This window comes from Mauremys reevesii, linkage group 5 (assembly GCF_016161935.1).
Source record: "Mauremys reevesii isolate NIE-2019 linkage group 5, ASM1616193v1, whole genome shotgun sequence".
NCBI classification, from domain to species: domain Eukaryota; kingdom Metazoa; phylum Chordata; order Testudines; family Geoemydidae; genus Mauremys; species Mauremys reevesii.
Genome location: NC_052627.1, coordinates 34291627 through 34309466, shown reverse-complemented (window position 1 = coordinate 34309466; position 17840 = coordinate 34291627). Strand labels below are relative to the sequence as shown.

At 39.8% G+C, this 17840-nt stretch overlaps 1 protein-coding gene across 3 annotated transcripts in view; it reads left to right on the top strand.

Moving 5' to 3' along the window:
- Positions 1–17555, top strand: part of BANK1 (B cell scaffold protein with ankyrin repeats 1) — a 282847-nt gene extending 265292 nt beyond the window's left edge. For all 3 annotated transcript variants that reach the window (XM_039541897.1, XM_039541894.1, XM_039541895.1), the window contains 4 exons: positions 723–752; positions 2027–2085; positions 5352–5407; positions 15872–17555. In XM_039541897.1, the coding sequence (XP_039397831.1) occupies positions 723–752; positions 2027–2085; positions 5352–5402 (140 nt within the window). In that variant the 3' untranslated portion in view covers positions 5403–5407; positions 15872–17555. The remainder of the gene's footprint in view (positions 1–722; positions 753–2026; positions 2086–5351; positions 5408–15871) is intronic.
- The last annotated feature ends 285 nt before the right edge of the window (positions 17556–17840 follow it).

Here is a 17840-nt window from a genome sequence, read left to right as displayed (position 1 = left end):
GCTCCCCTAATCAGGAAATCACCCACACTACTGTTTTCATGATTACATTGGAAAACAGTGCACTTACGTAGATTTGATGGTTAATGTGTTGTAGTAATTTGATAAAACTCAGTATTCATTGAGTACTCTTTGGAGTACCAAGGAGCATTTTTAAAGTAAATATAAAATAGGTACTTTTAAACAGGTAATCACTCAGGTAACTAAAAACTATTCCTAAATATTAATACTAATTGATTAAGTGGAGTGTATGTGAAATCCCATGGAAAAATAGTTCAATTTGTCCTGCTGTTTAATTTTGACAATTAGTACAGAATAGTAAACTGCTTAAAAAAAAATCTGTCCTTCATATATAGCTATAGGGTGTGTGTGAGTGTACAAGTGATACTATAGCTATCTATATTTACACACCTATATACTTATCCAATCCAAAGAGGGAAAATAACACACACACACACACTTGCACTGGAATGGGTTACTAGCACTGGAATGGGTTACCTAGGGAGGTGGTGGAATCTCCTTCCTTAGACGTTTTTAAGGTCAGGCTTGACAGAGCCCTGGCTGGGATGATTTAGTTGGGTTTGGTCCTGCTTTGAGCAGGGGGTTGGACTAGATGACCTCCTGAGGTCCCTTCCAACCCTGAGATTCTATGATTCTATTATTCTAATGCCAGAAAGATAGTAAAACAAATAATGCATTCTAACAATATTTTTTCCTCCTGGCAGACAAAATCACCATTGAACATCATCCAAATGGTAAGTGATACTAGCTTAATCTTAAAAGTTCACCTTAGTATAGGTACATTTCAGAGTGCCACCTCTGGCAAAAATTACTGCACAAAAATTCCAAGTTATATAGCTGATTCCTTAGATTGAAATAATGCATTTTGGTTAGCTGAGTGATATAGTAGTAACCTAGAGGATTCAGTCTGAAAGTCCCCACATTGCCAGGAGCTTAGAATATTGCACCTGTGAAATGGTTGAATCCCTATCAGGTTTCACAACAGAGCACACAGACCCTGAGTTAGTATTCAGAATCACTCCCTTCCTAGGGTTTGATTTTATTGGTAGTTCACAAACAAGTTACTTGATATGAACCTCAAACTAAGCTTTCTCTCTGAGCTTGGGTTGGCTCCTAGTGTTTCCCTCCAGGACCTCCTGTTCTCCTAGTTCTCTCTAGTTTCCTCTTTCCTGAGAGCCCCTCTCTCTCTCTCTCTCTCTCTCTCTCTTAATGAACCACACCTGCCACCTGACCTTCAAGGTTAACAGGAGAGCCCTGCCATTCTGGGTGAAGTTCTATTGTGTGCATTAGACAGGTCAGACTAGATCATCAGAATGTTCCCTTCGAGTTTTAACATCTATGAATCCTGCTACCGTGTCTTATATCGCTCTGACTTGAGTCTCTCTAGTTGGCATTCAAAATGGGCATAAGACAGAACTTCATCAACCCGTCTTGGGTGGGAATGACAAGGCAGAGACATAAAAGGAGGAGAAACTGGGAAGCTCCTGAAGGGATCCCAGATCCTTCTGAAACAGATTTTAACTACTGAGGCCCTAATCCTTGAGTTCCCACTGAGTTAGTTGTCAAAATGATGAGTGTAAGGCTGGGACATTAGAAGGTTACATCTCTAAGCACATTAAATCGGTGTGTGTGTCATGGTCCCGTGGCTAGCGTCGATTTCTTTGCATGACAGCAGAGATGGTTATCAGCCATATTGTACCATCTACCATACCATAAATTGGTAATAAGATGATCATGGTTACCAGTCCAAAATAGAATCAGTGCTGGTGTGATGAATTAATAAAGAATGCAGGAATAAGACACACTGACCAGACAGGACATTAAGCAGTGTGTATCTGCAGCATTCAGTAAAGATATCCTCCAGTCCATGAGCATCCATTTGATTCTTTGGCAAAGGATTCTGAATTTCATCTTCGCTGGGCAAACAGGAAATATTCCTCTGTCCACCCAACAGATGTTAATTCGTGGCTTGAATCAAAAATGACAGTAGCATATCTTCTTTCTTTAGTTTGTGGGGAAAGCCTTCATTTTAGAGACCTGCTGTACACCACACCATTTAAAAAACAGGTATGTATAGATATTTTCATAGCTCCCACATATGTTTGAATTCATTTGCAATTGAAATATGGAGATAACAGTTTTCAGACATAGACTCCTTAACCATATCTCCATATCCCACTTTTAGACACTCAGACTTGGATGTCCTATTCAGTAGCCACGTTTGAAGATTAGATTTAGCATGCACACTTATTATTCCATAAACATATTCAGGAAGGCGTTTAGTTATTTTTGTAAACGAGCAGGGGGATAACTGAATTTTGCTTTTTACGAAGTGTGATTTTGAATTTCTTGATATTGCTGCTGATCTTTCTCCCACTAAAGTCAGTGGAAACTGTGCTATGAACTTCAGTTTGAAGCAGGGTCAGGCTGAGTCTTCTACTACATTATCTTGCTATCTTTGGGTCCCCATGTAATACTTTATGTGGCTATTAATATATGATTTAATCGTAAAAAATATGCCTTTTATGGGCAGCAAGAGAGTTTATCTTGATTTGTTTTTCTGGAAAGGCAAGTGGGATTTATCTGATTTTAACAATTACTACTATTAAATAAGGAGTAAGTGTGTGGCATATGGATGCACTTGCTATTTGCTCAAGCACCGAATATGGACATAGAAAACACTTCGGTTTTAATAAAGCTGATTCTCTGATCACAATTAAAATGACGTTCGTTAAGGCATGGATATGATCACATGTTTGTTGCATTCTTATAGAACTGGAGACAAAAATGAATCACCAAAGAAAACCTCCTATGGTAAAGTCTTCAAAAATGCCTAAATGGCTTAGGAGCTGAAGAGCGATTTCCAAAAGTGATTTTGGAGTCTAAAAGTCCCACTGAGAGTCAATGAGACTTAGTCTCCTAAATGCCAGATTTTTTAAGGTATTTAGGTGCCTAAAGATAGAAAAAAGGTGCCTTAGATTTTCAAAACACATAGGCACTTAACTATCATTGAAATCAATGGAGTTAGGCTCCTTGGCACTCCTGAAAATCCCACTAAGCAATTATGCACCTGAGTATCTTTAAGAATCTGGCCAAAGGCACTTTTGCAACATTTACTTATTATCACATACAAACTGCCTTGAGTTTTGTGTGACATTTCCCATAATTTAAAAATCATCCACAATCATGTTCTAAAAATAAATATGAGAGATGATTCAAAGTGATCAGAGGTGATTAAAGAAAATAGTTTTGCTTGATGATGATATGAACTGCCTGTAAATTGTTGTTGTCTTCTGATGGCTCTTTGGTAATTTTTGTAGAATGAACTCTTCTCAGGCCAGTTCTGGGTGGACAAGTTTCCACATCATAAAACTTGCCATCAGAATTGAAATTACCGTAATTAGCAACCTCATTGCTAATCTTAGTGCCAAGGACTAGATGGGTATGTAGTACCATACTGAGTATCACTCAGTAATGCACCTATGTTTTAAACAACAGTAGTCTATTGTGCCCAGACAGCCAGTGCTGCCCCATGTGCTGACACTGAAAGCCCTGCCGCCAGTGATGCAGGAGTTTACCTGATCAGAGGTGCAGAGCCTCTGTCTGCAAAATGGAAAGGAACAACAGGGCCAGATAGAGGCTCCAAAACATCTGAAGTTAACATAAATTGTATTTGAAAGACCAAAAGGCCAGTATTGACCATTTATTCGGGGGGGAGGGGGATTATGTGTCATCAGTGTGCATAATTGCACTTTGAATGAACATAGGTCTCCGGAAACATGTCAGACTTATACACCTGGAAATTGTAGTCCTTTGGTCACAGTTCTGCCCCATGAATATGCCTCTAACATATTCTGCTGGAGCCACAACTGGGGTGAGACGGTAACTCAATCTTAGTGCCCATTCCAGCCTTGGCATCTTTGAGACCACCAATATGGGTGGAATGCTGAGGCAATTTTGATGGTTGTTTTGTCCTGTGGGTGCTTGTTCACTGGGAACTGGATGGAAATCATTTTACTTAGGCCATTCAGTAGCCAACACATAATTATGACTTCAGACACTGCTGACTTTTTAAATATGAAAGATGAAAGTGCATGTTAATTTATTCATTTCTCTGTGAGAAAAAGCTTTATCTCCAAGGACTATCTTTATTTCATCATGTGCTGCTATATTAAACATTCTGTCCTCTTATTGTTATAACTGCTCCAATACAGCTCAACTCCCCAACGTACTACACATGGCCAGGTCACCTACTGGAGTAAAGCAATCCTAGATTTCACTATCTGAACCTATGGAAGCGCATGGCAATAAAGCATATATGGTTTAATTAAGTTTGCCCAACTGTCTATCAAAGACCAAATTGCTTCCATAGCTTCATCCAAAAAGCCTTCAGAATAGCATTGAGCTTCTTTCACAAACTGTTAGTGCTCATAATCAATAAACTATCTTGATTACCTGGATGCATTTCCCTAGCCCTTCATCTCTCACCAGCATCTTGTTTCTATTCCCACTGCTGGCAGTTATCTCAGTAAACTCACGAACTTAATAATCAGTGGACTCCATTCTGATAGGGAAGGGAATGCATATACAAATATCCATAAGACAGATAATAAGTAGAGAGGGCCTAAACCATAAAATACACTCCTTTATTTTGAACACATCCACCAATTCAAAGTGTTCATGAAATATGGAGCCAGTTATTGGATTTCAAATCCTTTGCTTTTCCCTGTTACTAGAAGTGAAATAATTCAAAGTGAATGCTACTCAGTGGAAGAGCTCACAAACACATAGTGTTTCCTTGGAATTATCCCATAGGCAGGAATGGGAGGAGGCATCACTTAAGCTCCATGAAATGACCAAGACCCAAGATGTTAAAGACCATGGCTGGGATGTTCTTAGAGAGGCCCGGTGTCTTTACAATACTCCCCAACCTCTTAATCTCCCTCAGACACCACTCCATCCTTGCAGCTGCACATCCCCAAACAAAGAGGAGGGGACTCTTGCATAGTCAGAGGCAAGAGTCAGACCCACCCCAGCTCATTCTCCAACAAAAATGACCAATTTTTATAGAAGTTTCACAGTTTTCCCCCTTAGTATTTTCCATATTTAACACCTGGGAAGAAAAACATTACTTAAGTGGCTGCCAGAAATATAGAAAGGATATTGGAGAATTTAAAGGAGAATTTTCAAAATTAACATGTCACATTCTGTAAAAACAATCACGCACTCTAATTATAAACTTTGTGACCTTACTAGATTTTTCAACATTCTATGTTATCCTAACTGCTCATGTCACATTCATGGCTGTTTGTAAATTGTATACATCTTTTTAGTCTGCAACTCGAAACCCACCAGAAAAGGAACAGATGCCTAAAGATCATTAATGGAGGTAAGAGCATATATAAATTATTTATTTTTATATAAAACAATTTCTAATAATTGCTTCATATCCGTGATGCATGCTCTTAACCATGGAATAGAAGTGACATCTCAGCCGTAATCCTGGCGTCACTACTGCAATAAACAGAAATGCACATAGTGCTATAGTATGTAGTGTTATAAGTTATGGCCCTGATTTTTAGTCAGAGTTCAGTGTGCCCTCAGTAGTAGAGCGGCAGATTTGCACTGAGTCAGAAACACAACTGGCTTTTGTGTGCAATTAAACAGTGGGTGCAGTTGTAGGTACAACTAATAGCACCAGCAAAATTAGAGGCTTTGGGGAAATGTGTAGTCTGATATACTGAACAGATATATACTATCATACTATACATATACTGTCACAAAGGTATTGAATGAAAACCTGTGCTGCATGTAACTAAAAACCATCATAATCCAAATATGAGGTCTATTTCTGATCTTGCTCACATCTGTGTAAATCAGTAGTGACTCCACTGAAGTGAATGGTGGAGAATGCAGGGGTAAGAGTGGTGCGAGATCAGTATTAGGTGAGCTACCTAGACTGGACAACTGATATCTTTTTGTTCATTTCTAGAATCTTTGGAGACTTCTCTAGGTTGCCTGAAAGGGTTTGCATTTTTGTAGTAGGCTTGTGAACTGTACATCCTGCAAAGCAGTATCCAGAGGCCTTGAGACATGGGAAAGGGTATTCAGCAGAAATTAGTGAAGGCTCTCAATCACTGGGAAAGCCGGGGTACTGCTGCCCTGAGAAAAATAAGAAAATCAATGTACCTTTGCCCAGTTCTGTGTATAATTCACAGCTGATAATTTTATGTATGAGAGAGACAAGGGTGGTGAGGAAATATCTTTTATTGGACCAACTTCTGTTGGTGAGAGAGACAAGCTTAGCGCTACGAGATGAGGATTCCTATGCAGCAGTGGCTCTGGGTCTCCTTATTGCAAAGTACACCTTTCAGTAAGGGGATTTCAAAGCAGCAGTAGTACTTCATTAACCAGCCTCTCAGACACAGTGTAGCACTGAGGGGCACTTTCAAATGTGCCCTTTATTAGTGAACATATGTAATGGAATGAAGGGAAATTAGTATCCTAGCATGAACCTAAAATGCCTCACCAAGGACCACCACTGACATCAAAGCTAGCCACTGAGTACATACTGGCTCCCTATGTGCTAAGGACTACATAGTTGTACAGATATATCCTCTAGGACCACAGGTGCCTCACTTCTGTGGCAGAACTAAATCAATGCTGCAAATTATTTTCACGTAAGGGGAGCAACTTTAGATTCTAGCTGGGACACTGTGAGAGATGAAAGCTGTCCAAGGAATGCACTCAATCAAGCATTTTCTAGGTGTTCTGGACTCACCCCATCTCTGGCCAGCCTTACACACTTGTGGGTTACACCTGCACTTCCAGCCCCTTGGCAGAACAGGGTGGGTTCAGGTTGCTTGCACCTCTGTACCCTAATTTAGGTGCTCACAGCCTGTGTCTTGTCATAAGAAGTTGCTGGAACCCAAGGAGTAACCCAAGCCAAAAGTCATTCACTAACAGCGAAATATACAAATGTGTAGTAGAAAGTGTGAAGAACATGGGAGATATCTGAAATGTTTTTATTGCTATGCTGTGTACCTCTTCTATTGATTGCACCCATGTATTAGACAGCATGATAGTAAAGAGTTAACTCAGTCTTGGGTGGTTTTACACATCTGCAGAAAGGCAGACAATGGTTGCAAATCCTTGATACTTGACAAACAATATGGGTGTCAAAAGATGTTGCTCTTTTGTCACTATCCAAGGGGAGCACAACCACCACTAGCTAATGGCAGAACCAGGGCCCTACAGAGAGAAAATCGGAAGAAAGAATTTGGAAATTGTTAAAAGCACTGGCCCTGAAGGCAGAGGCGGGTCTGCAAAAAAAGATTGTAATCCAGTCCCCAGGAGAGTGGGGGTAAATTGGACCTAACTAAGGCTTGCTATGGAAATGCTATGCTTAGATAAGATGCCATGTGTGTGGACCTTTTGTTGTTCTAACCCTTGCCTGTCTGATTGATTTAGTACTATGCATGAATACATAACGTTTTGTTTTGAAAAAAATGGTCAAGATCACTGCCTTTTCATTTAGTCACAGGTTCCTGAATGGAAGCCTGTAGCAGGGGCCAATTATAGTTGGATCTGCTGGGGAAACACAGTTGGTAAACAGGGGTTTTGTAACCTGGGAACCCAGTCCTATAAGTGGGACAAATCACAGGATTCCACTCTGAGGTGTTGGCACTGGGTCTGGCACTTGGAAGGCTACCCATGAAGAGACAGAGAGAGCTCAGAGGTAGAGCTTATCCTGGAACAATGACAGCAGGGTACAAGAGGATGGCCTTATTATTTTCAAAGGGATTTCCCGTCACCAGAGAATTTGGAGCTGTCACTGAAAAGTTAACCACTGAGGTTTTTTGCTGTTTCTTTTTATACTATATTCTGTTTGTATGCTCTTTATTTCCAGCACCACAACTGGTTAATAAAGTGATCACTGAGGTAAAACATACAAAGGTATTAATGTAAGGAGGCTCTTCGCAAAGCAACACTAATTAGCTATCAGCTATAGCCATTCAGTAATCTGTCATTTAAATGATGAAAGGATTATGTGTATTTACTACTCCCGTTTTCAGCAGCAGCAGAGTTTGCTGATGGGCTTTGTTAATGAATGTGACCTTTTTACTTTGGGCATCTCATTATATCCTGTTGGAATATTAACTGTTCTCTAGTAGTTCACTGACAACCTATACTATTGCATATTGTATCTCAAGGACTCTGTTTTAATCACCAGTTGCTACCTGCACTTTCTTTTCTGTTCCATATATTGCTTTTAAAACTATTTTAAACATTGTATAATGATGAGAGTCATTAGGATTGATTGCTTAGAATAGGGGTAGGCAACCTATGGTACACGTGCCAAAGGCGGCATTTTGAAAAGCTGATTTTCAGTGGCACTCACACTGTCCTGGCCACTGGTCCGGGGGGGCTCTGCATTTTAATTTAATTTTAAATTAAGCTTCTTAAACATTTTAAAACCCTTATCTACTTTACATACAGCAACAGTTTTGTTATATATTATAGACTTATAGAAAGAGACCTTCTAAAAACATTAAAATGTATTACTGGCATGTGAAACCTTAAGTTAGAGTGAATAAATGAAGACTCGGCACACTTCTGAAAGGTTACCGACCCCTGGCTTAGAAGATATAGAGATAGATAAATAGAATATTACTGCATTTTTAGTCTTCCTGTCAATGCAGTCCTTGGCCTCTCTTCTGAGATTGCCAACAAGAGTGCCAGACATGATCCACCAAGACCTGAACTGAGACCACCAATTAATTTCACAAAATTTATCAATTACTTTTCCTTCATTCTGGACCTAAGGTGAATTTGAACCAATTGCCAAAAAATGAAAGTTGCTACATCCTGTTGCCAGCCCACTGAAGAACCCAGTCCATCTGAACAAGTTAACGAGTTACGCAGCCTTACACAGAGAAGAATGATCATGTCATGAAAGCATAGGGCTGAAAGAAGATCTACGTGCTGTTCCTGAAACTGCCACAGTCATAAGAACATAACATAAGAACATAAGAAACATAGAAGAGGGCGTGCAGACCAGACCAAAGTCCCCATCTAGCAGTCTCCTGTCTGACGACGAGTGGCCAATGCAGCCCCCCCTGGGAGGAGAACCTAACAGGCAATGAATGATCAATCTCTCTCTCCTCATCCATCCCCATCCTCTGAGACACAGAGGCTAGGGATCCCATCATTCTTACTCATCATGGCTAATATTTTATGCCACACCATATTCATCATTTCCTTTTATCCCTTATTTTTAGTCTTATAGTTCTCCTCCTCCTCAACCTCTCTCAGGTAAGGAGGAGTGTTGATTGAGCGTGCGCAAGAAGAAGAACTTATTTTTTTTTCCTTTTAAACCTGCCTATTAATTTTTCATTGTGTTTCCCTAGTTCTTGTATTTGTCTATAAGTAAATAACTTTTCCACTTCCTTTTCCTCATCATCACTCATGATTTTTTATATGATTCTATATATACTCCTTAGTCTCCCCTCTTTTTCTTTCTCAAAGCCTCCTTTCTCTCTTTCCATCCTCATCCTTCCTCTCCCTACCCTGACCCTAGTTGCTCTTTTCTTTTCTTTTTTCTAGCTTCTTACCTTTTTGAGATTCTTTAGACACATCTGTACACAGATATGTGATATGTATATGGGATGTATATATATATATAATATATTATAATATATATTATATTCTTCTCTATTTCCTTTTTCCCTTTTTCCTGTTTCTGCTTGCTTTTTTTTGCTTTTTGCTGCACTGCGTGGACCATCTTCAGAGAACTATCTATCAACGATAACTCCAAGATCTTTTCCTGACATCGTTGTATAATTAGCTTGTATCATGTTGTATGTATATTTGGGGTTATTTTTTCCAATGTATATTTTTTTTTTTTTTTTTTATTTTTTTTTCAGTTGTCATTTGTTTTTTTGTGAGATCTTTTGTTTCTTTTTTTTTTTCTTTTTCTTCTTTTTTAGTTGTTGTTTAGTCTCTTCTGTCTAGTTTAGTTTAGTCCTTTTTTTCCTCTTTCTCACCTAACTTTATGAATAAATTGAATAAAACTGAATAGATTGGTCCTGAGATTGAACACCACTGAACACCACTCTCATTTCCTCTCCATTCTCTAAATTTCTTCCTATAATTCCTCCTTTCCTTTTTTCTCCCTTTCTTCCCTTAACCAGTTCTCCCTTCCACCAAGACTTTTTATTCCTTTACGCCTTTGGTTAGGACCTTCTCATCACAGCTTTCTGGGCATCTAGTTACACTATGTCTACCATGATCCAACTTGTCTGTTGTTCTTTTGTTGACCTCTTCAAAGATTTCTAACTCTTTAAGAAGACATTATTATTTACAGAAACCATGTTGACTATTGCTCAAGAGTTTATGTTTTTCTATGTGTTTTTTCTATTTATTTTCAACTATTATTTTATCTACTTTCTTGCGTATTTACCGGTTGTTACGGGTTTAGATAATATGCCCGTCCCCTTTAAATTTTTTAAATATTGGATTGCCATTTTTTTTAGCTGTTGGGGTTACTTACGGTACAAGGTTTGTTTTACAGTTAATTACAATTTTTAAACTTCAAGTTTTGGTTCTTTCCATTTCAGTGAGACTTGAGAACTGAATGTTTTGACTCACATAATTTCTCTTTATCAAATAATTCCTTGAGAAATCAATTCCTAAGACAACCTCCTCTAGTGACACCTCAATTCTGTCCTCAGTCCTCAAGGTCACCTCACAAACTCTAGCTCAATCCTCTTGATCCTCTTAGCATCTCCTTATCCATTTTATCATCTCATAAAGAATCCATTTATTTTCTTTTTTTCCTTTTTTTCTTTTTTTGTATTTTCCTTTTTGTATTTTTCATACTTAAGGGTTGTCACTTGTTTGTTAAATTTTTTGTTTTAAAGTCTTTAAAAATTTTTTGTTTCTTTTTTTAAACTCCTTTTTGTTTTTTCTTATTACACTCTTGTCCTCCTTCAACAAGTCACCTGTGGCCTGATTTCATGCATGCTGGGCACCAGCAGCTCTTGTTGTCAGTGGGAGCTGAGTGTAAGCAGAAGCTCTGAAAACTGGAGCATTAATCTCTTGTGCCTCAGTCTCCCATCTGCAAAATGGGCTAATTATACCTACCTGACAAGGATGGTCAGACTTCACTTTAAAATGTTTAAGTTATAGAAGTGAAAAATATTACTATATTGATATATGATGATACATTAATTGCAGAATTATGTTATAATGAGGAGGAGATAACATACCCCTTTAACTAAAACTAATATTACATCTGTCTCCAGAAATAGGCTATTGTAGCCACCATTATAAATCTCAACTTTAGCCAACAGTTACCTTGCAATGGTATGTGAGTTATTCCGCTAAGCAAGGGGGAACACTGCAGTATACTATATTAGAACCACTGTATGGTAATGGGTGGCACGGCCTATTTTCAACACTTTAAAAATAATCTTAATATGAAGCGCTCTGAAACTTGCTGTCCTTCACTTAGATGAAGGAGGGTGGATTGATGGTGTTCCTGCTGTGTTTCCCGTTAGTGTCAATGAAACTGATGGATTTCCTGCTCTCTAAAGTGCAATATTCAGGCTCTTCCAAGATTGGACTGTCAGTCAGTTTCATGAACACTCTGCCACTGCTGCTGCTACAGCACATACGGCAGGGAAGTAACATGGGAAATGGGAGGGAGACCACCATACGGAGAATAAACAAACAATAGGGGAGACAGTTAACATATGGAAGAGAGATGGAAAAGAGACATTACAAGAAAATAGATCTTCCTCCTGAGACTAGGTTTTGATCACATTCTAATCTCTTCTTCTCCGTGGTGGTGTCACTGCTCCCTCTCTCCTGATAAGAAGGGGATGGTTAAAACATCAATACTTTCTGAGGCATGAAGATAGAGGCAATCATTATTCTATCACATTCTTTTCACTCATTTCCAGAGTGTACGTGAGGAGCGAGGTTGGAGAACTGGTTTGCCAGGAAGAATCTACATATTTTACAGGTTGCTGACAGTTAATGTTGGTTGAAGAAATTTTTACTTCTGCTCCTTGCTCTCTGAACCCCCTTAGAAAGATCACAGACTGAAACCATGAAATGGCCAGCCAGTGTATTGTGCTGCCATTGCTGGTGTGCCAGGAGACCAGTGATGATATAAGAAAGGGTGTGGGGGGATTGTGCTGCTGACTGAGATCCATAAGCTTGGGGCATTATTCTTCTGTGGCCTCCTGCCCTCTGCTTATATTTGCAGCACTTTTGCCTTTGTACACCTGCCAGTGCCACACCTCATGGGAAAGAAACCACTTCCTCAGTGAACACAGCAAAGCACCAAAGTTTTTATATTAGTTAGTTCCCTTCTGTACCCTTTTGCCCAGGAGTAGAATGTACAATATGAGCCAATATCGATAACAATGCCATTTATTCCCTTTGTTTATGCTTTTTGAGCCCTAATTTCTAAAACTCAGCTCTGTGCTTCATCAGTAATATCATTTAAAATATGACCTTTTTTTGACTCACTGCAGCTATTGCTTTTAGCTGAACTTTATCCTGTTTTATTGTTGCTTCTGTCATCAAACAGAGTGTTTATGTGCCTTTTGGGATTAAATGAGCCCTCAGAATTGTCTAGCCACTTCAGATCAGTGCCTTCACTTCCACACACCATCATTGCACCGAGAGACTTCTGAAGACATTCATCGCTCTTTCATGCAGTTCCCAGCTGGATGAGACTTTAAAGATGGGGGCTGAATATGCTATTCTCTACCTCCCGTTGTCCCCAGCTCTTGGGCAGGACAATGGGTCCACAAGTGTCACTCTGGGTGCAGAGCTTGGCCTATGGAATCAATATTAAATTCCCTCATTCTTTAGAGCTGGTAAAACATTGGTATTTAACAGGTTTGTGCAAAGTTAAAGGGCCAAAGTTAAACCATTCAGCTTTAAAAAGCAGTGACAGAAACAAATTTAAGCACCATCCCCTATGTAGATATCACAGTGTGGGGTGCAATCCCAATCAGTCAGGGTTGTTTCACCACCTGGCCTGCAACTAGGGTGCCTCACAATGCCTTGCTGTTGTAGCTGCCAACCTGGGCCTCTCACAAACAGCCTAACAGCATGCAGATCACACCCCGAGTGTCTGTGTATAGCTGCAGTCCTGGTCCAGCCACTCTGACCCCAGCAGCATGGAACAGGTTGATCCCCTTCCAGGACTTGTCTGGTAAACACATTTCAGTCGTAATTTCAGCTTCTGTTAAAAATGACATATAATTAGGGCCCTACCAAATTCACAGCCATGAAAAATATGTCACGGACCGTGAAATCTGGTCTCCCGCTGTGAAATCAGGTCTTTTGGGGGCTTTTACCCTATACGATACAGATTTCATGGGGGAGACCAGTGTTTCTCAATTTGGGTGTCCTGACCCAAAAGGGAGTTGCAGGGGAGTCGCAAGGTTGTTTTAGGGGGGTTGTAGTATGCTACCCTTGTTTCTGTGCTGCTTTCAGAGCCGGCTGGCCAGAGAGCGGTGGTGGTTGGCTGGGTGCCCAGCTCTGAAGGCAGGACCCCGCCCGCAGCAGCGCAGAAGTAATGGTGGCAATACCATACCATGCCACCCTTACTTCTGCATTGCTTCCTTCAGAGCTGGGTGGCTGAAGAGCGACAGCTGCTGATAGAGGGCACAGCTCAGCAGGCAACAGCATAGAAGTAAGGGTGGCAATACCATACCATGCCATCCATCCTTCTGCGCTGCTGCTGGCAATGGCTCTGCCTTCAGAGCTGGGCTCCCAGCCAGAAGCCACTGCTCTCCGGCTGCCCAGCTCTGAAGACAGGCTTTTCTTTGGTCCCCTGGACTGCTTGTACAGATTGCCCCATGCAGACGCCTCCCGGTTGGCCTCAGCAGGGGTTTCTAGTTCCATCTGTCCCTAACCCTGACTCCAAGTGGATGAGGTCAGAGGACTGGTGCAGCTATTTTAGTTGTAGGCCCTTTTTGTAGGGCCCCCTAAAGGCTCAGACTGGAGCTCCAGAAGCTGGCAAACTCCACGTGGCTGTTACATAGGACTCAGCATGACCTAAAAGTGAACAAATTCCAACTACTGCATTAAATACCTTGCCTCCCTTTTCAACATTTCAGGCCAGATCCTCAGCTGGTGTGAATGGGTATAGCTCCGCTGATTTCAGTGGAGCTATGCCAACTTCTACCAACTAAGGATCCGGACCCTCATCTCTACTGAAGGAACTACAGCTGGAGAAAACCATTTAAGATGAAAAAGTTTGTTAAAACAGTAGGTAAACTGAAGATTGCTAAAATGAGATGAATCATGCAGCGGGAGAACTCTGAATTAGCAAGTGGTGATCTGTCACTTTTAGAAAATTGCTACACCAGTAAGAGAGGAAAGGCTAGGGGGAGAGAGAGAAGTACATGTGGGAGAATAACTTACAAGATAAAATTTATTCAGCAAATTTTGCCAATGTTGTTGTTTATGACAGAATAGAGTGTCATGGACAAAATAGGTTGTCCCTTTCCTTCAAAAAACTGATTTAGTCGGAACCCTTCTGGTCTCGTCTTTGACAAAATTTGAGTTGGAGACCTAGCTCAAAGGAAAACAATACCACACTGGTAGTGGCCTGTGTTTTTGAAAAGCGGGACATGCTCATCGAGAGGCACATATGCCTGCTGCATAAAATAGAGTACTGCTACCTGTTGCACAAAAGTGGAATGGCACTAACAAGAATGACAGAGGAGTGTGCTACAACTTCTTCCTTTTACATCACATCTGGCCCTGCTAAGTTAACAGCAAGATATATTGGAAATGGAATATATTTTACATTCATCACGGAAGAGAAAATGCATTTACAGGGTGACATTCTCAAATCCTTTATAAAAACTGGATGGCTGAGCTTTTTGTTCCTGATTTAAAATCTATTGAAGTCAATGGAAAGATTCCTAATTTTTTACAACAGGCTTTAAGCCATTCTCTTTATGCATGTCTGACCTGAAACCAAAGTGATGAAATACATTTACTGATAGCAGTCAGATGAATCCTAAACCGGATTGTGTGTTTTTTGTTTAACTTTGACAAATCAGGCCACTAATGCAACAACATAGTAAAAGGAATTGGGGGAGATAGGCCTGTACCACTTAAGTCAATAGATATTTATTACTGTCTTCGGGGGCAGGCTCATCCCCTGCATCCCTGAAATAACTCTTGCTACTTTTTCTAACATCAGACCAGCAGCCTTCAAAGTGGAACAATCCTAAAAGAGAAGTAAATAGTTCCTCATACCATGACGTTCTTCCCAGCATTTTGCTATGAATTTTGAAGCAGATCCTCAGCTGGAGCAAATGTGTGTTGTTATACTGAAATCAGTGGATCTGTTCATTTTTAAACTAGCTGATGATTTGAGCCTTTTTAGTATGTTGTCTTGCAAGACAAGTGTGTGAAAACATGTCTTCATAATTTTACACTGACATTCTGCTATTGCATTTTTGCTGGGGCATGGAAAGGAAGACATATTTGAGTGTGAATCATAAAATACATGCATTAGTGAAATGCAAATTAGCAAGGCTCCTTGCACAAATAAACATTCAAAAGTACGCTTCTCTGGCCAAATTCTCTTCTGCCTCCAGCACTGCAGCTTTCATGTGGTGTTCACTCCTTTATCAAACTGAGTTCTGTGCATGTAGAAAGAGCAGAATTGAAATCCTGGATGTGGATCTGAAAGCAGAATTAATGCTCTTGATGCTTTATCTAAACCTTCCAAGAAATGTTGCATTTGATCATGTACCCACCCATTGCTAAAAGTTTATTCAATAATATGCATTTTTATTATTCCCTGCAGTGCACCTCTCCGTTCTGTCTTGCATCAGCTGCCTCTGTTCAGCATCCTACACACGTATCCAATCTACATCTTGACTTACGCTCAATCTACTGCACATATTGCTAAGAAAATGACCATGCTCTCATCACTGCAGTTTCTGCACCTTGGAATCGTATGGTTTGGGCAATCCTGGCAAAAGTCCAGCATTGCTGAAGAAAGCAGTAATAAAAATTTCTTGTCAAGTCAGCACTAAATTTTACACTCTTTCCTTGCTGTTTATTTCAGCTGATTCTCTAAATGAGAGGTTAAGAAAAAAACTGTGCCTTGTTTTGTGTGTCGTATTTTATACTCATTTCAACTGCTACAAAACTGTTAGAGAAGTGCAGCTAAAAAGTGCCACTAAAAAGCTGAATAAGATGCTTGATTTAAATGGACTCACATGCACACAACTGGTGAAGTTATAAATACAGAGAAGTTGTATGTTTTCCTTTCTGTTGTTTAAAAACATTTTTATACAAATTTGTAATATCTGTTTATACAGGAAACTTGCCTCTTTTGCCAGGAGGAATGACTGTGTTCTAATTAGAGCTACTTTCTAACAGCCATATCTTTGTATGTTAAGTTTGGAAGTAAATCAGCACGAGTTATCTGCAGCTATAAGCATGATTACAAAAAATAATGTTTACAAGGCAGGTTTGTGTTTGTTTGTGTATGTATGTTTAATAGTGTGCCTAAGGTAAACTAGAAACTCAGAACCAGGCTCTAACCTCTGGTAAACCCATGCAGTGACTGGCATAACCAAGCAGAATTTGACTCAAATTGTGGTCTGCATTCACATAGCAACATACTCTGAGATTGAAATGAGCACTCTCAGTTGTGCAGGAAAACTTACAAGATTTGAAGAAATGACCCTTCTTATCCACACAAGGGAAATGTACAGGTATGTATATGCAAGTTACACTCTAGCCAGTACTGTACCTGGAGATAGCACTCACACAGTGCGAGAACTGGTTGAAGTGTTTGTTGCCAGCAATTTAGTTGTTGGGTTTTCTATCTGAGAATAATTTTTGCAGGTCATGAATTTTACTGATTTTTTTGGTTATTTGTTATTGATTGGCAAATAATTTTTCTCAACACATTTAGGCCTGTGCATTGTTCATGCACTGTTCACAGTGAGTCATATCAGACATTCAGAATTCTCAGTCTGCCCTTTCAGCTGTGTAATTAGGCAACTAAGTCACCTGATACTGTTTCAGTTCCCTGACTGGATGATCTAATGTAAGCATCTCCAGTGTGAATATTCTTGTTAATGCACAAGCACCTGAATATGTTTGAATAAAAGTTCCTCCCTGGACAAAATACCAATGTCTATGGAAAAGAAAAGGCTCTGAACATGGTCAGATTGAGGAACAATTCAGGTGAGTGAACATGTTCACTAAGACTTTTTCCTACTATTTGCCCTGATTTAGCAAAGAGTTATTTGTGACAAGAAAGAGAACTGTTACAAAGAGAGATGATCTGAAGAGCCAGTGTTTGGATCTGGTTTAGATTTAAAGTAGAGTTCAGGTCTGGATTTGAGACCAACAAAATCTTGTGAGGTATTTTCATGAAGTTGTCTGCCACATCTGTTTATAATTTTAAGATGATTAGGGCTGGTTGAAAAAATTTCTGTTGAAGCTGTTTCACCATAGAAAATTGGGTTTTTACTAAATGTAATTTTTTTGTGAAAAGTGTCTGCTTTCTGTAGCAAATTTCTCATTTTCATTAAAATCCAAAACCTGAAAACTATTGGTTTTGGCTGGAAATGTTTGGTTTTACTAGGAAAAATCAGAATGTTCTGTGACATAAGGACAAAACAATTTTCTTTTCCTCCGGGGGGGGTGGGGGGGGGACAAAACATTTTCCCATCTGCTCTAGTTTGGACTGAAGGTTTTGATTCCAGCCTGTTTCTAGTTCTGCTCTTACTCGTAATCTGCTGCTACCCCTCTTA